This window comes from Dreissena polymorpha, chromosome 5 (genome assembly GCF_020536995.1).
Source record: "Dreissena polymorpha isolate Duluth1 chromosome 5, UMN_Dpol_1.0, whole genome shotgun sequence".
Taxonomy (NCBI): Eukaryota; Metazoa; Mollusca; class Bivalvia; order Myida; family Dreissenidae; genus Dreissena; species Dreissena polymorpha.
The window spans coordinates 20,671,832-20,691,506 of NC_068359.1; the positions used below are offsets into that span (position 1 = coordinate 20,671,832).

The following is a 19,675-nucleotide window of genomic DNA, read 5'->3' on the forward strand; positions in this document are numbered from 1 at the left end:
TATCATTTAAAAACAAGATGTGTTTGTGAAACACAATGTCCCCCTATATGACGTTTGGCCTTGTAGGATGACCTTGACCTTGACCCTTTACCACTCAAAATGTGCAGCTCCATGAGATACACATGCATTTCAAATGTAACATTGCTAGCTTCAATATTGCAGAAGTGACATTACATGAGCAATTTTGACCCAAATATTTGACCTTGAAGGATGACCTTGACCTTTCACCACTCAAAATGTGCAGCTCCATGAGATACACATGCATGCCGAATACCAGTTGCTATCTTCAATATTGCAAAAGCATTAATAAAATTAGCGATTTGGGCCACATATATTTGACCTCTGACCTTGACGGATGACCTTGACCTTTCACCACTCAAAATGTGCAGCTCCATGAGATACACATGCATGCCAAATATCAAGTTGCTATCTTTAATATTGCAAAAGTACTCATAAAATGAGCGATTTTGGCCACATATATTTGACATCTGACCTTGAAGGATGACCTTGACCTTTCACGATTCAAATTGTGCAGCTCCATGAGATACACATGCATGCCAAATATCAAGTTGCTATCTTGAATATTGAAATACTGCAAAAGTGTACATTAAATGAGCGATTTTGACCCATATATTTGACCTTTGACCTTGAAGGATGACCTTGACCTTTCACTACTCAAAATGTGCAGCTCCATGAGATACATATGCATGCCAAATATCAAGTTCCTATCTTCAATATTGCAAAAGTTATTGCAAATGTTAAAGTTGGCGCAAACCAACCAACCAACCAACAGACCAACAGACAGGGCAAAAACAATATGTCCCCCACTACTATAGTGGGGGACATAAAAAAACTTTGAAAAATCAATCATTTGGGTTATAAATAATCAAAATAATAAATCTGTACAGTAACTGTGAAAAGAACTTCAATTCTTGGTAAGGTAATATATAAATGAGATTTATAATTATATAAATTACTTCCCTTGAAAATAATTGTCTGTAACAAATCTCTATTTTTAGTAGCAATTAATTAAAAGCCACTACTGTGACTGTAGATTCACCACTTTAAATGTGCAGCTCCATGAGATACACATGCATGCCAAATATATAAAGTGGCTATGTTCAATATTGAATAATTTTCTCCCTTTTTAAAGCTTATTACTTCCCGTAAATCTGTATTTTTTACCGTAGACCGTAAAGGATGACCTTGACCTTTTACCACAATATGTTTGTCAGAAACACAATGCCGCCTACTGCGCCGCTTTGATTTATATATGAAATATATATGTGGGCAGGTCAGATAACTATGTCCATTTAAAGCTTATTACTTCCCTTGACTTTGTTTTTTCAACCCTAGAGTCCTTGAAGGATGATGTTCACCTTGAAATTTTACCACTCAAAATGTGCAGCTCCATGAGATACACATGCATGCCATATATCAAGGTGCTATCTTCAATATTTAAAAAGTTATGGCCAATGTTAAAGTTTTTTCGGACGGAGGGACAGACTGACATACTGACTGACGGACAGTTCAACTGCTATATGCCACCCTACCGGGGGCATAAAAACGACTGTAATCAATTAAATATTTGTTCACCCTATGTTCCAAATGCTCAACTAAATTAATGACATATTGTATTTTATAGTTATATATCGTAGCTAATCAATCCATTTTCTGAGCACATTATGTGTAACTGATCTTTTTTGTCAGACATAAGTATTTTCTTCCCTTCATGTAGAAATGTTTGCACTTATAAGTATTTCACTTGAACACTAGACCTCCTACAATAGGTTGTGTTACTATAATTAAAAGTTTGAGAAAGACAACTAAAACAACAACAGGTGGGTTTTTAAACATATAATTTCTGTAAACAATACTTGAAGAAATATTTGGTCAGACAGCACAGTTGGAACAGCATTAGACTAGTAATCTAAATTACTCCCAGCATGACAACTTAACTTGGGTACAGATTGGTTAAGAATGAATTCCTATCAAACCAAAAACTATAGCTACCCCATCTAAGATTTATCAGCAGCTATAATCAAGGGTAAATAACTCAAGAATGTGTGGATACATGGGCATCAAAAAGTCTTGCACAGCAACTTCATGGTCATGACATATTTCAGGTTTCAAGTTATTTGATTGCTATAATGAAGACACTCCAGGAGCTTTTGCACACTAATACAGATACACTGAAAAACAGCTGACAAGACCTATTAAACTTTGTTTCTTGGGGTGAAATGACCAAGCTTGCGTGTCATATCAAATGTACAGAAACCACTTGGAAGTAGAGTGAATATACTGTCTTGTCTGCCTAGCAACTTGGAAGTTGTGGGTTTGGGAGCGTTCTTTATATCTCCCAAAAGACACCAACTTTCTACCAGGTAAACTAGAGCTTTGTCACAGACGTGACGAATACCCCCACATGCCGCATTGACACATAATATTTTGCATGTTGTCTTCACAAAAAACAGCGGACACCATGCTCAATTTTAAAAACACACTAAGTGACCCCTTGACCTAGTTTTTAACCCAGAATGGCCCATGTTCAAACTTGTCCTAGAGATCATTTAGATAAAACTTGTGACCAAGTTTGGTGAGGATTGGATGAAAACTACTTGGAATTACAGAGCAGACAACATGGTGAGGTTTATAACGCACTAAGAAACCCTGTGACCTAGTTTTTGACCCGGCATAACCCATATTCAAACTTGACCTAGACATCATCTAGATACAACTTGTGACCAAGTTTGGTGAAGATTGGATGAAAACTACTTGAAATAGAGAGCGGACAACATTGTGATGTTTAAAACACACTAAGCGACCCCTTGACCTTGTTTTTGACCCGGCATGACCCATATTCAAACTTGCCCTAGACATTATTAAGATACAACTTCTGACCAATTTTGGTGAAGATTGGATAAAAACTACTTAGAGAGCGGACAACATGATGAGGTTTAAAACACACTAAGTGACCCCGTGACTTAGTTTTTGACCCGGCATGGCCCATGTTTAAACTTGACCTACACATCATCTAGTTACAACTTCTGACCAAGTGTGGTGAAGATCGGATTTAATTTACTTGAAATAGAGAGCGGACACCATGCTCAATGTGTAAAAGTACTAAGTGACCCTGTGATCTAGTTTTTGATCTGGCATGGCCCATGTTTGAACTTGGCCTTCAGATCATCTAGATAAAACTTCTGACCAAGTTTGGTTAAGATCGGATGAAAACTACTTGAATAAGAGAGAGGACACCATGCTGAATGTTAAAAAACGCACTAAGTGACCCCGTGACCTAGTTTTGACCCGGCAAGGCCCATGTTGGAACTTGGCCTTAAGATCATCTAGATACAACTTCTGACTAAGTTAGGTGAAGATTGGATGAAAACTACTTGAATTAGAGAGCGGACAACATGCTGAATGTTTAAAACCCACTAAGTGACCCTATGACCTAGTTTTTGACCCGGCAAGGCCCATGTTCTAACTTGGCCTAGACATCATGTAGATACAACTTCTGACCAAGTTTGGTGAAGATCGGATAAAAACTACTTGAATTAGAGAGCAGACACTTAATACGGACCGACCGACAGACAAGTTCACTCCTATTATACCCCCCTAAACTTCGTTTGTGGGGGTATAACAAACTCGAGAGCATTTTAATAAGCCGGTGGCTTTCAATTCAATCGAGCTAAAATGAACAGGAATTACAAAATAATGTAAAAATCACGTATTGGAGGGATGAGCTTACTTTCTGGAACCCCTCCTTCATGAGGCTGGGGTTGAGGGGGGATGCGGTGGCACGAGACTCCTCCAGCACTCTACGCAGGTGGTCGCGCCAGAAAAGGCAGTTAGCCGCCATAATCTCATCAATGTTGTTGAACAACGTGTGCGTGTCAATCTAAACAAGTTTTTGTGTCTTTTTCAGTTTCATTAAACAAATTCTTAAACAAACAAGATACTTTACTAGTTTGCAGTCTTAAGAACATTGAATCAAATGTATGGCCTTTCTTACAAGATTCAAGTTCTAAAGGCTTTATTTCTGACCCTAAGTTACTGATGAACAGCAAACAGCATAAAACCTGAACAGTCTAGAAGTTACTCACAGACTATTTTTATATTATGGTGGTTGCATATAGCCATTTTTACTTCAATGCCTCTGTCAGCCGGAAATGGTTAAATAGATTGACAAACAAGTTTCCAACATGTTTTCTGTATTAATTAATTAAATATTACTTAATTAATCAAATCTCTGGTTAATATCTACTACATGAAATATTTAGCACCCACAAAAAAGATGGACTGACAATACTGGAATATTTAGGCTTTATTACTTAGTACAAATACCAAGTCTATGTACCTCGTTAAGAATCTGCTCATTCTGTAGATTTAACAGCACACACAAGAATAACTGAAACACACAAAGAACAATTAGTTAATTTAATTCATGTACAGCATTGTTTTGGCAAGCACAATCACTTAAAGATCTGTATTCTGGTAATAGTATGTTTCTTATAATCCATTTGACACTCTTTGCTAGTTGTATGCTATGCACATATAATATTTAATAAAACTTCTTTATTTGAACATGAAAATTATAACCAATACACAAGGCAATGAGCACAAGGGTGATTACTGTAAACGTTTAGAATTTCGTCGGTATGAAATTTCGTGGTTTAATAAAAAACAACTAATTTGTTGACACGTAATTTTGTGGATTTCAAATTTTCAGGGAAGATTGACAGTCATAATAATTAAACTTTTCTTAAAACAACCAGAGTTATAACGAAGAATAATCTGCTAATGTGTGTTGACAGCAAGGCTTGCGATTAATGGTCACTGAAGTATGAAAGTTTTGCCGATAATTGTCGATAAGAGCAAATAAGCGGCGATCGTGCGGGTCCCCACTCGCTAATTGCCATCAATGTTGTTCTGACAATATTTGCAATTCTCTGCTCAATCGCTGCTCAAACCCTAGTAGTAACAATTGAGTTATAAGGTCCCCAAAATACAGGTGTGAAAATCGTTATGTCTCTTTTAACTTTAATTGGCACTAATTGACATATGTGAAAAATCTGGAAACTGTTAATTTGACAACGTCACGTAAAAGAGAACAAATGTTGATGTACAGTTTAAATTCCGTGCTTGATTTAAAAAGTATTATTACCCTAACACTTATCAAGAAAACAACATATTGTATTACCTACATCTCAATTAAATATCTCAGATAACCAAAAACAATAAAGAATGTCGGCAATGACATTCGGAAAGGACCGATTTCGGATTAAAAGAGTAAAAAAATCGTTGGTAATTGAATTCGTGGTTCAGCGGAACAACGAAATCCACGAAAATTCGTACCACACGAAATTTAATGGTTTTACAGTACTTGGTAAATATTGAATAACCAGTATGGGACCAAGCATTATGCACTTCCACATTACATCCTAGAAAATAAAATTACGTGCTAAATGATTTTAACCCTTAACCACTTAGAAACATATTTTTATGGAATTTTAGTCCCTTAGAAAGTTTAATTTAATTAAATTAATTTCTTACTAGAAACAAGTTTTCGAGGCATCATTTCCAACCCTTTGATACTGATGAGCAGCAAACAGCATAAAACCTGAACAGACAGCGAGTTGCAGGCTGTTCTGGTTTTATGCTGTTTGCACATAGCCATTTTCACTTTGCTTATGAGTGGGAAAGGGTTAAATTATATATACAACACAGGCACATCGTGACTCGATCATGTCTGGTATGCCTTGGCCAGTGGAGAGCACTCATAATTGACAATATTAATTTATAAACCCTTTACCTTGATTTCCAATTTTGTTTTTAAATAAATCAATTACATGTTGTTTTTAATCTTATGAAAAGGAAATCTTCGATGTTTGGGTCACTCACATCAGATATCACTCGAATGGAGCGTATGTACTGCAGTTCTGTCTGCAACAACTCCCAGATTGCTTCCTGCTGGTCTTTTTGGCGCTTTGTGAAATCCTGAAAAAAAAGTGAGCTATTGTGAATTCCTGAAAAGTGAGCTATTGAGAAATAAGAAACAAATTGACCACTCGCCAGCTGTCAATCAAACTCACGTAATAATCAATCAGATTTCGTTTATTGCGACCACATGGTCCGACAAACAAAGACTGTCAGAGTTATGGAATAAGTGTTTTATGAAAACACAACTTAGTGGGCGGAGCCATCGCGTATTTGGCAACTGGTCAATTGCTTTGTGATATCCTAAGAAACAAAAAGTGAGCTTTAGAGAAATGTGAAACAAATTTCTTTGTGAAATCCTGAAAAACAATAGTTGAACAGAACAGTTTAATTAGAAAAGAAATGCATCCAGAAATCCTGTAGGACAAAATGTGACCACACTTATTTTGGTATGATTATTTCAATTCATTACACAGTGTTGGCAACATTTGAGTTTAAGCATGTATTATTTACGGACTGTCATAAATAACATATCTGTCTCCCATCTTTGCAAGCAAAACAATGAAATCTATACATCTTAATTAAACACGACACAATTCCCAAATGGCCTTCAGACTTAATGGTCATAAATTCTCAACAGACAAATTATTATATTAATTATCACTCCCTGATAACAGATATCTGTCTAGTCTGACCTTACAACAGACATTGTTACAGACATTGTCACAGTAACAACCTTAGGGCAATGATACCCTGTTGTTATGACAACATTAACGGTAACCATGCGCTGGTTGACAGCATACTTTTCACACCTTTGTAACTCTGGCAAGCAAGTTTGCAACCTAAGGGGGTCAATTAATTATGCAACAGGGTAATGATTACAGACCATTGTTATTGTTTTTAATGCATATTTTGGTGACAATTAAGTGACTGCAAAGGGATGTGTGTAACCTAGAGCCAAACAGAACATGGAAAAACAATGTCATAATGTTTTAATACCTAGCGTCTTGTCTGTTGTTTGTTTATATACATATAATGTTACCGTTAGTTTTTGGAAGATACCATTTGAATATTGATATTATAATTTTAGAATATTGCTTTGTTCAGCACTGTAACCTCCATTACACAGCAGTCCATCAATTTAACCCATTTATGCCTAGTGGACTCTCCCATCCTTCTAAATTGGATCAATTTATTTACAAAATTAGGGATATCTAGTATATTTATTTCTATATTTAGAAATATTCTAGGCATAAATGGGTTAACTCATTTATCACCAAATGAGTTCGATTTAAATTCAAGTCATTCTAACATGAATGTCAATTAATTAATGGCGAAATAAAAAAAAATCCATACTCTGTAAAAAGGGAGTTTAATGCATGTGCGTCAACTGTCAACTCAGATAAGTCTATGCGGACAATAACTTCAACATTAACTGGATTTTGCTTAGAAGAGACTTTTTTAAACGAAACATATCATAAAAGCCAAGAGTGTCATCCCTGATAAGCCTGTGGGGACGGCACAGGCTATTAATCAGGGACTACACTTTACGCACTTGCATTAAACCCACTTTTAACAGAGCTAAGGTAAAATTAAAACACACAAAGCAACCAGGCATTTTTAGCACACATCATTTATCAATCCAAAGTCACAGAGAATTAATGTGACGTTCACTTAATAATTCCACCACTTTTCACATAGTGGTCACCATTCTTAAAGAATGTCAAAAACTAAGTTTCATCACTCTAGTAGCAATAACTTTTGCATTAAATGTGACACAAAATTAGGGACAGATGGCCAGACCAAAGGGTAAACCATGGCGGAATATGCATAAAATTCTATACATTCATTAGCAAAAAAACTAAAAGAAAACATTTAACTACCATACTCATTGAAGATTATGATCACCTGTCAGTCCTTTACTCATCAAACTGACAAGTGTCCTTATTACTGACAGAAAACCATGAGTATAATTATTATTGAATTATGTAACCTCTGCTGTATGTACTAGCTTGTTAAATGTCATAACTCCAAGTTGTAATAGAAAGGTATGTGACCACTGTTTATCATTTTGACAGTAATTTTGGACCAGGAAAACACAAACTCATGGTACAAAGTATTAGTTTATTGGTATTTAATTTACAATAAATGTTAAAAGAAATAAAGGATATTCAAGGTATTTTTTCAGTGTTAGTGTGACCTTAAATGTAACTTAAATCATCCAAAAATAAAATCACTAAATTAAAACCAAGTTTGTTTTCTTTAAAGCAGGCCTTATCTATGAATTATTGACAAATAATTTTCATTCCCACCAAGCAAATTCAAGTAAATTAAATATAATTCAGATATATCTCAATAAAAATCAGAATGCCGGACAAAACCCCTCCTGGACAAAAACCCACCCTGTCAGTTTTATAGGGGCCAGACAAAAACCCTCCCATGAAAAATGGGGCCGGACGAAAATCCTCCCATGAAAAAACGCTTTGTTTTTTCATGGGAGGGTTTTTGTCCACACCGTTTTTTCATGGGAGGGTTTTTGTCCGCCCCCCTATGAAAATGACGGGAGACTTTTTGTCCAGGAGGGGTTTTGTCTGTATCCCTAAAAATCAGTTTTTCACTGCCATGCTGTTTTTTGGCTGTTTTAATAATGTCCAGTCATTCAAAGTTCTGTAAATTAATATATTTTCATTCAAATTAAATTTCTTGGATTCATAACAACTGGCATTTTTGTTTAATCTTAAATAAGTGAAAAAAAATCATGCCTGATAAAGAGAAATACACAAAAAATTAAAGTCACACATACAGTACAGCCAAAGCGGCACAAACATAATCCGCGGCTACGCCACGGCCAGATTATTAGTCCGCGGCGGCCGAATCGTGTGTTCACGCGGCGTATCGCCGTGGCACTCGGCATCGATCCGCGCAACGACGCCGAGTCTGTATTAACCTCGCGTACTTTCGCGGAGTAAATCCGCCGCATACGTACGCGGCGGATCGAGTTAAAAGATATCCACCTACATGTACATATATGTATGTGTAGCGTAGAATTAATTACGCGCAACTGTTTATGTTTCGTTCGATTATCATTATTATATTTGTAATCCGAAACACACTTCAGAATTTTAATGCTAACGCGTCCTTTGGCAAATTCTAGCGTCAAATAAACAGTGCTAAAATATCCTTTGTTTCATAAAAAGCGCGCAAAAATTATGTAGACATGTAGAACGTCGTTTGGAAAGTTTGGGTGTATTTTGTGTTGTATAAATACATGAACATCACGTCAGGCGTAAATCGCGTCTTCAGTGGAGAAAAAAAACGCCCCGATTAGACGTTATTTCATCATCTCTATAAATAGTAACAAATGCCCAAATGTATTTGATACTTAAGGAAATATCGAGAATGTTTGTGTATCGTAAATATTTACCAGCATTTGATTTAAAACTGGAATATACGGGATTATCGGGTAATTAGTAGCGATATTAACTGTATAATATGAACAAAATAAAACGTGGTTATATACGCATATTCAAACAATAGTTGTAATAAGCTGATAATTAACAAAACTACAAATACGTCGTCACCGTCTTGATTATTGATGTGGCTTCAAACTGCTAATTTTCTCAGCTAAGGTATAATAGCGGAATCAACATGCAATTAATTTATAAATCCACCATATGCTTGAGCCTTGACCACTTGCATGTGCGAAAACATAATTACGTGACCTTGTTTATGTGTGAAATACATACGCGGGAAACAAACTTAATAATTGGCCAGACACATTAACTATGCTTACATGTATATGCTAATACAATCCGCGCACAATAAATTTATTATGATTTTAATTATTGTTATAATTGTTCTTTCAAAATTTGTTAACTACATGTAACTAATAATAAAAAAAAAATATATTTCATGATCGCATCGACTCGGCATCATGTCGCGGACCGCGGCATGCCTCGGCGGACAGATGCGAAGTTTCGCGGCGAAATGCGACTTGCCGCCGCATACTGACGCGGCTTCAACGACTGACGCGGCATCGACTCGTTTCGCCTTGCCGCCGCGGATCGCGAAATACGTTTGTTCCGCTTTGGCTGTACTGTATTAAGCTTACATTTAGCACCAAAATTTAGATCATAAGTTGTTCAACACATCCAGGGTCCGTAATCAAACAATGTTATAACTTAAGGCTAAGGATAACAAATATTCTTAACAATAAAAAATACAATAATATATTTTTTGTTCAAACTTGGAATTAACCATCGCTTTATATAGGGTATCCCATGGTTCCACACCTATTTAGCGAGCATTTTTGAGATCCTTCCAAATGGCATCAAGTTTTACCAGGATAAAAAACTTCAGAGCTTTTAAGCCCAAAAGCTTTAACACCATAAAGCTTCCATTAATTGGTATTCACTTATTTCCTGTCTCAATCAACCCACCACCCTCAAGTACCTGTGAGTGCTTCCATTAATTGGTATAAACTTATTTCCCGTCTCAATCAGCAACCTTACCATCCCAAATGCCTGTAAGTTGGCGACTATTTCCTGTCTCAATAAACTCCTGCCACAAAATACCTGTGAATTGGTGACTATTTCCCGCCAGTCAGACTCGATGCTGAACGTTTCTAGCTCGAGGTCGGGATGACTCAGTTTCACAAGGTCGGGAAATGATGGCAGGCCGGTAGCGCTGTACGTGTTGAGTAGATCGTTCAGCTGGTCCTGTTTCTCCCGATCCTAAAAGAGAATGAATTATTTCTGGTAAGAACTGGGCTTAGGCTTTCATTGGACAATATTTAAACTAGGCTTAGGCTTTCATTGGACAATATTTAAACTGGGCTTAGGCTTTCATTGGACAATATTTAAAGTCCAGATAAAAACAACTGAACCTTCCTCTGGGAAAATAATTGGGCTTAACCCTTTGCATGCTGGGAAATTTGTTGTCTGCTAAAATGTCGTCTGCTGAATTTCTAAAATTAGCATTTTCTTCAATTGTTTTCAAAGAATACTATCAGAATAGCAAACAGTTTGGATCCTGATCAGACGCCACATTTTGTGGCGTCTGATCAGGATCCAAACACTTTGCAAAGGCCTTTAAAATTTGGTTCCAGCACTGAAAGAGTTAATGCATGAACGTAAAGTGTCGACCCAGATTAGCCTGCGCAGTCTGCACTGTCCCCACAGGCTAATCTGGGATTGAAGACACCTTCTGCTTGCATTATGGTATTTTTTGTTTAAATTAAGTATTTTCATAGCGAAAATCCAGATAAGGCGGACAAGTTTTCCCTGATAAGCCTGTATGGATTGCACAGGCTAACCTGGGACCACACTTAACCCATCAGCATTGAGCACCTTTTTTTCAAGAGCATGGCACAAATGTTTACGCAATGTAAAGGAAGACAATTCCTTTCATGTCTCACCCGTCACATAGCCACATGTCCTTGGAATTTTTTGGGATAGTTTAAACTAACTGCATAAGTACAGCTTTTATTTATATCTGAAAACTTAAAGTTCGAACTTCTTTATCCTGTGATTACAGAAAATTTTCTTCCAAGTGCTTGGAAGTTTCGACAGTATTATGACACATTCAGTTATGACCCACTTCTTTGAAGAGGAGCTTTTAAAAGTATTGCTTCTTTCAATAACCTAATAGGGCACTTATCAGTCTTCTGGCATTTGAGAATGCATTCAAAAGGTTGTAAACACACTAATATATTTTAACTGATAGCATGTAGAATATAGTGATTCTCAAACTGATCCTAGTTTTGAAGTAGTTATCTCAATAAATAAGAATGTTCTTTTTGTCCTAAATGAACCCACCTTCATTACAATGGTATTAAATAAATAAAAAGTTTTTAGTCTGTAAAAGCTACTTTCATTGTTACTGTCACTTAGACTTCATTTATTTGTGTAAGATTTGATTTATTTTTATTTACAGTGATGTTTTGGAATCTTTCTTTTTAACCCATTTATGCCTAGCGTCTAGAAAAAATATCTTGACAAACAGCGCAGACCCAGATGAGTCGCCGCATGATTGCTTAAAGGAATTTCGGTAAGAAATATTTTAAATATGGAAATAAATATACTAGTCAACCCTTATTTTGAAAATGATTTGATCCAATTTAGAAGGATGGGAGAGTCCACTATGCATAAATGGGTTAATACTGCCATAACAAACAAACACAGTTTTCCAGTATTTGCTTTTTCATGACTTTTTTAAGTAAGCCTAACTTTAAATGTCCAATATCGTAAACATAAAATTTAGTAAGATTCATGCAAGAGCTCTTTTGAATTATTTTTTCATTAATAGGAGGATATTTGTTTGATTCGGTGGAATATCGATTTTAATTCACGAGTGATCATATATGATAATAATAACAAGAGCACCGAATAACGGTTGCCACGCTCAGCTGCAAAAGCTTGTCAGATTTTTTTTTTTTTTTTTAAGGTCACAGTGACCTTGACCATTGACCTAGTGACCCAACAAGAGATGTGTTTGTCAGAAACACAGTGCCCCCTACTGCGCCGCATTGAAATAAAATTTCTATTTATCATTTGGCAAGTATAGAAATCATTTCCCTTTAAAGGTTAATACTTCCCTTGAATTTTGTCCAATCCAACCAGAGGGGTGGGGGTGGGGAGGGTCTCACAGTCAATTATGACCATGTCAGACATCACTGACAACCAAGGCCTGTGGTTTAAAAGAGATCATAACCAGAGTTGATCGTGTATCTAAGGACATAAGTCCACAGGTATGTAATGAACATCAACGAAATTATAATTATATCATTTAAAAAAAAACTTTAAAAAATCAATCATTTGGGTTATAAATAATCAAAATAATAAATCTGTACAGTAACTGTGAAAAGAACTTCAATTCTTGGTAAGGAAATATATAATATGCAATTTATAATTATATAAATAACTTCCCTTGAAAATAATTGTCTGTAACAAATCTCTATTTTTAGTAGCAAATAATTAAAAGCCACTATACTGTGACTGTAGATTCACCACTCAAAGTGTGCAGCACCATGAGATACACATGCATGCCAAATATATAAAGTGGCTATGTTCAATATTGAATAATTTTCTCCCTTTTAAAAGCTTATTACTTCCCTTAAATCTGTATTTTTTTACCGTAGACTGTAAAGGATGACCTTGACCTTTTACCACAATGTGCTTGTCAGAAACACAATGCCGCCTACTGCGCCGCTTTGATTTATGTAACAAAAATATATACGTAGGCAGGTCAGATAACTATGTCTTTTTAAAGCTTATTACTTCCCTTGACTTTGTTTTTTCGACCCTAGACCTTGAAGGATGATGTTCACCTTGAAATTTTACCACTCAAAATGTGCAGCTCCATGAGATACACATGCGTGCCAAATATCAAGGTGCTATCTTCAATATTTAAAAAGTTATGGTCAATGTTAAGGTTTTAGCACGACGCCTACGGCGGACGGCTGACGACGAGCTTGCTATGACAATAGGTCGGGTTTTCTCCGAAAACAGCCTCGCTAAAAATAATATATTCACCACGAGAAATATATTTTTTCTATGATCACAAGTGAAATAAAATCGATCTTCCAATGAATTTTCTTTTTTATTTTATGCTTTTTTTCACTGATTATTTACATTGTAAGAGTTTAACTGGAGAATTTTGCTGGAATAATTACGTCATTTCGTTAAAAAATGACGTCATTTCACAGTAAACCAGTCAAAATTATAGATAATTTTTACTGTTAGAAACTGGGAATTATCAGTTTTAATTTCCTGATATTTCTCTATTAACCACCTGAAAGCATACAATAATGATCTGATCATCACACTTAACTGGGATTATCTGTATTACCCCACATATATTGCAGGTGTGAAAAGCGCTTAATTTAATAAATTGGAATACATGGACTCCTTGATGATTTTATACACCTTTTTCGTTGCCAATTTTTGCATTCTAAGGCCAAACTTTTGAAAAGTTTGTTTATCATACCACAGCATGCAGTATTGTTTTTAGTATTTGTTATATATTTTTATAAAAAAAATAGAATAACCTGTTTTAAGGAGAAATGCATTATTATGCTACACCCATGGCAAACCAAGCTTGGGTGGAAGGGCCTCAAAAATGAACCAACATGACTTTTTAATGAGCCTACAATCAAACAAATTAACACCTTCCACTGACCAAACATAATGTAGATCGCAGTTTTAACACCATTTGCTCATTGCTACAGCACGTTTGAGTGTTTACCATGGTTGATAACAATGGTGGCTTATTTGTGATTATTTCCACTCCATAAGATATGACAGGGTACAAGATTGACGATCAAAGAATTTGCATGTCACGCTTAAGTTTCCAAAAGCACCAGGTGTCATTTCAGGACGATAGCAATAGCCTCTTTGACACTGATCATGGTCTAAAACAAAGCTTGTCAGCAGTTCAGATTTCAATTTGCCACTGGAGAATTAGTAACATAAGTATATCACATTACCAATACTAGTTGATGGCCTTTAGTAACTCACTGATTGTTAACCTTATCTTCTCACCTGACTGACCATTGTGTCCATTTAATTTCACGCTCTATTTGTGAATCACCTGATACAAATTGCTGAACAAAGTAATCAGTAGGACAGGCGTTGTTTTATAGACTAGAGCTGAAGGCACTATCACATAGTTTTTTTAGCATTTATTGACAAAAACATTGCAATTTAGATTAGTACTAAACTATACGAGTCCTGACCTGAGAAAATTGGGCTTATAATGCATGTGCATAAAATGTCATGTCAGACTATGAAACTATTTTATTTTGTTGAAATAAAATATTATAACCTTATAACCAAAGAAAATAATCTATTTTGTTTGCAAGTTTATCTGAATTTAGTAACCTATGCCTGATCCTATTTAAGAGTTGCATTATAGGAAAATAGGGCTTAATGCATATGCCTCAAGTGTCCTCCCAGTCTGCGCAGTCTGCACTATCTTATCAAGGACGGCACTTTCTGTTTTAATGGAATTGTTCGTTTAAAGAAAGTCTCTTGGAAATGAAAATCAAGTCTAGGTTGAAAGGGTAATCTCTGATTAGCCTGTGCGGAGCCTGCATTGGCATATATGATACGACTCTTTACTTAAAAGCATAAGCCCTGTTTACCCAGTCCGCGGCTCTGTTTATGGAAAAAAACATCAAAAGGTGCAACAAGTTTATCAATTATTGATTGGCATTTGTCTTCAGTTCATGTCAACAAGTTTCACGATTGCATTTAAAAAAGACTTCACAAAGCTATACAATGTTTAAACGCACTTAATTGTCAACAGCTTTTTGTATCTTTATAAAAAGGCTTTCAATACCCTGAACATCTGAATGTCTTTGAAACTGACTAATAACCTCAATTTAGGGTCATTACCGTCAGTTTTTCTGGTCACGGAAGTGCAAACAATTAGAATACACTTAATAAACCTTCAACATTGCACAATGGGCAAGATGACACAATGTTGAGAATTCTCCTTAAACTGTTGGAGCAAAAATAATTGCATTGTTACAGGAACATTACATTAACAAAAAGTGTACAATAATTGTCTACTAGCCAGGGGTCCAGATACATGATCTTCAGTTTAAAATACAAATGGGTCGTACTCTGTGAAAAAGGGGTTTTATGCATATGCGTAAAGTGTCTTCCCAGATTGGCCTGTGCAGTCTGCACAGGCTTAGAATCTGGGATGACACTTTCAGCTTTTATGATATTTTTTGTTTCAAGAAAGTCTCTATTTAGCAAAAATCAAATTAAGTCAGAACCTGTCATCCCTGATCTAGGCAGACACTTTACAAACATGCATCAAACCCCTTTTACACACAGCACAGCCAAAATAACAAGAGATGTGTTTATCAGAAAAACAATGCCCTCTACTATGCCGCTTTGAATAGAAATAAAATTTGGATTATAACCCTGTACAAAATATTACTTCCCTTGTAAAAATGATCTTTACCTGCCAAAAGATATAAAATAGAAATTATCTCCCTTTAAATCTTGTTACTTCCCTTGGATTTTGTTTTTTTTTACCATTGGCCTTGAAGGATTACCTTGACCTTTCACCACTCAAAATGTGCGGGTTATGGAGGTTTCGGTAAATGACAAGTTCGGTAAATTGATTTATATAGTAAAAGCCGTGGAGGTTTCGGTAAATTGATTTTATAGAGGAGGTATACCTACAACGAGGTGTTAATGACACCTATTATCGGCTTACAATAACATTAGGGGCATTTATTTGCAAACTGTGGATTAATTTTGATGTACATTAATTGAGTTGTTTGGCACTAATTAATTTATCTGTTTAAATGTACGGACTTGAATTTATCAAATTAGAGATGTTTGCAAAGTGTTATTATTAATTATCCAGGCTTGCAACCTATTGATATTCTAATCGATAGAGGTAAATTATATATTAAAAGTTTATCTTTAGGTCATGATCGTTTTGCATTTTATATATGTTTTTAAACAATTAGTTGATAAAAACCTTAATTAAAGCATATCAGTTAAAAAAAATATAATAATGTGGCTCTTACAAGAGGTGGCCTCCACTTGGCAAGAGCTGGGCAACATATTCATTATGTTAGCAAACTACCTCATGTTTATATAATGGTTAAGTTTCGGTGGTTTAAAATACTAAGATCAAATATGTTTGTTTCTTATATAAATAAATTTCTTGCTTCTTTTTCCTACAATCAGGTCAGCACATAAGGTATTATTCTTAAAATAATCTAGATATGTATGTTTAGATCGTGAACATGCTTTAACACTGGTGGCCGAGTTTTTACATACACGACCAGTAACTTTCAAACTGTGAAATAAACAAACGTTTTCCTTCTTTAATCATGTTTACCAAAAATACTGGTGGTGACATCAAAGGATGTTTATTTGTGGTAAAAATAACATTATTATGTAATTGGGTAATTATAAAATTATAATGGTCATTGTCAAATAAGAAATGATCATCAGCCACATCATTGCCCTGGGACCATCCACAGCGGTCCACCACATGCTCGACGACGACGAGTCTTGAACGATGAACGACTGATATGGTTGAAATGTAACATTAAATTGAATTGTGTCGTACATGTATCTCATTTGTATTAGAAATGTAATTAAATTAAATCAGCATGCGGAAAATCTGAATGATAATAATGTGTCGTATTAATATTGTAGTGTGTCAAAAATGTATCTTATTAATATGTGATTACTCCCTCATTATTGTTTTAAATGACATGAAATATTCAAATATATATATTGCATCCATGTTATACTTGTTGCTAAATAAAACGGATTACAAAGTAAATCAGTTATTATTTTTTATTGAACCGATTTGTTTAGGCAAAAAATGATATCAGTTATTTTGGCCGTAAAACCCATTGTTCCAGTACAGTAGCCAGGTGCCTGTGTATTAAGTTGATAAGATAATGATCATCACAGCAGCTTGCTATTACACAGTGTATTCATTTTGCTGGCGTTGTGTTAGATGTCATTTTTATCAGTTTTCAATTATGTGTATCTCTTCGCTTAACTCAACGTTCAATGGCACGCGCACTTAACATAATTATAAAACATAACGCGTATCATTATATTACTTTTTATTAATTACGTACACGTATTAAATTTTATATATTGTTTTTTTTCTTGTGTTTTTCTCAACCAGAAAGAAATAATAAAACATATAAATAAATATAAAATTCAACATGAAATCATTTTTATTAAATCATATTTTACAAGAAACTTTTTAAAATAGCATTAAACTTAATTGAAGAGCTTACATTGATTCCGCCATAAATCATTACTTCTTATTACTATTATGTTACTATTATGTTATTTAAATAAAAGCACCAATTAAAAAAACAACAGTATTGCGTTATTTAAATCGTAAAATTAACCAAAAATTTCCTAACAGAATTCGTTTTTCAGAGGTAGCTCATTCATTTCCCTTAATTCTTTACCTTAGGCATAGCATTAATTACTCAACTCAAAATTAATCCACAGTTTGCAAATAAATGCCTCTAATGTTATTGTAAGCCGATAATAGGTTTCATTAACACCTCGTTGTAGGTATACCTCCTCTATAAAATCAATTTACCGAAACCTCCACGGCTTTTACTATATAAATCAATTTACCGAACTTGTCATTTACCGAAACCTCCAGCACCCAAATGTGCAGCTCCATGAGATACACATGCATGCCAAATATCAAGTTGCTATATTGCAAAAGTTATGGCCAATGTTAAAGTTTTCGAAGGAATCACAGACAGACAGACGAACTGACAGTTCAACTGCTATATGCCACCCTACTGGGTGCATAAAAAGTTATAAAAATGTGAAGGATGACACACAATTCTCCTGAAAATGTGCACTCAAAAATAATTGCATTGTTACTTTACGTATAAATTGAATTTATAACTAGAGAGGGATCAAAATCCAGACTCCAGATAGATCTTAAGATTATGCTACCTACAATATATCAGTAAATACAACCTTCTATATATAATTATATATTTATAAAACTAGAATAACTTAAAGATTTAAAAGCAATAGTTTATACACTAAATTGTTTTAAAAGTTAAATTAAGTAATAAAGGATAAAAAAATCTTTACAATTCTTAAAATGTTTAAACATGCATAACATTTTATGCTTTAAATGTAATGTTTACAAAAATATGTTTAGCATGATGGCTTGTGTTACCTTTATGAAAATTGCATATGCCATGTTGTATGTAACCCCATAACGCTTCATGAAAGTCCCTGCATGCGGATTATACAGCTCCAACAGACTCTGAATATTATTTTGTCGATGCATGGGAACTATCAAGCGACGATTGCCACCCATAACTTGATGATAAATCAATCTAATGTCACTTTTTCACATAATAAGCTTTAATATTAGCATACAAGTACCACTATATTTCTAAATTTCCTGTGTAGTCTTTACGCGTTTATTTCAAGCATGTAAATATTTTTATTATTTCCAGTAGTAAATACTAACATTAAATACCACAACTGAAAACTCTTATGATTATTTTTAAAGTCACAATGACCAAATCATCAAAGTTCTAATGTTACAATTCTTCAAATGTTTGAAAAAAAACGCTGCTGTTACTCCATTCCTTCAAGAATAATGTTTTTATTTACATTCAATCAACACATTATTAAAACTATGTTAAGATTGGCTTTCAAAACTGTATTTCACACCTAGTCATTCACACAATATAGACAACTTAACACATGTCAACAAACGGCAACAGATGTCCAATTATTCAACTCTATTGTTATTTAAGAATGAAAGACTGGCCAAAATGGGTGGGGAAGTAAGAATGTTTTTTATTGGCTGTAAACTCATAAACATGACAATATTTTTAGTTCAGTACAGATTAAATACATCCCATGACGCAAACAACTAGGTTTTACTACTGTCATAACCTTAGTCTAAAGCATACCATTAATCACAGGGATGTACTGTACATCACATTTTTGTTACAGGTCACATAAAACTTTGCCCCTCATAACTGTTTTACTATGGATATAAATCATTTGTTTAATACACATGGTTGATGTTAATAATGCCTTATCATTACATGACTCCCACAATTTTGTACCTGTCAAGTTGGAAAAGTGAGTGGCTGCCTACAAAATGAACAGTTCAGTTCACGATCCAATTTAACCTCTGTAATAGAAGAGTTTCAATTTCACCCAATTTCACCCAATTT

At 34.8% G+C, this 19,675-nt stretch overlaps 1 protein-coding gene across 11 annotated transcripts in view; it reads right to left on the minus strand.

Moving 5' to 3' along the window:
* The window catches only part of LOC127880865 (pleckstrin homology domain-containing family G member 5-like), a 228,986-nt gene that overhangs the window by 11,993 nt on the left and 197,318 nt on the right, over positions 1 to 19,675 (minus strand). For all 11 annotated transcript variants that reach the window (XM_052428331.1, XM_052428327.1, XM_052428323.1 and 8 more), the window contains 4 exons: positions 10,515 to 10,673; positions 5,905 to 6,000; positions 4,361 to 4,411; positions 3,752 to 3,901 (listed from right to left, as the gene is read on the minus strand). In XM_052428331.1, the coding sequence (XP_052284291.1) occupies positions 3,752 to 3,901; positions 4,361 to 4,411; positions 5,905 to 6,000; positions 10,515 to 10,673 (456 nt within the window). The remainder of the gene's footprint in view (positions 1 to 3,751; positions 3,902 to 4,360; positions 4,412 to 5,904; positions 6,001 to 10,514; positions 10,674 to 19,675) is intronic.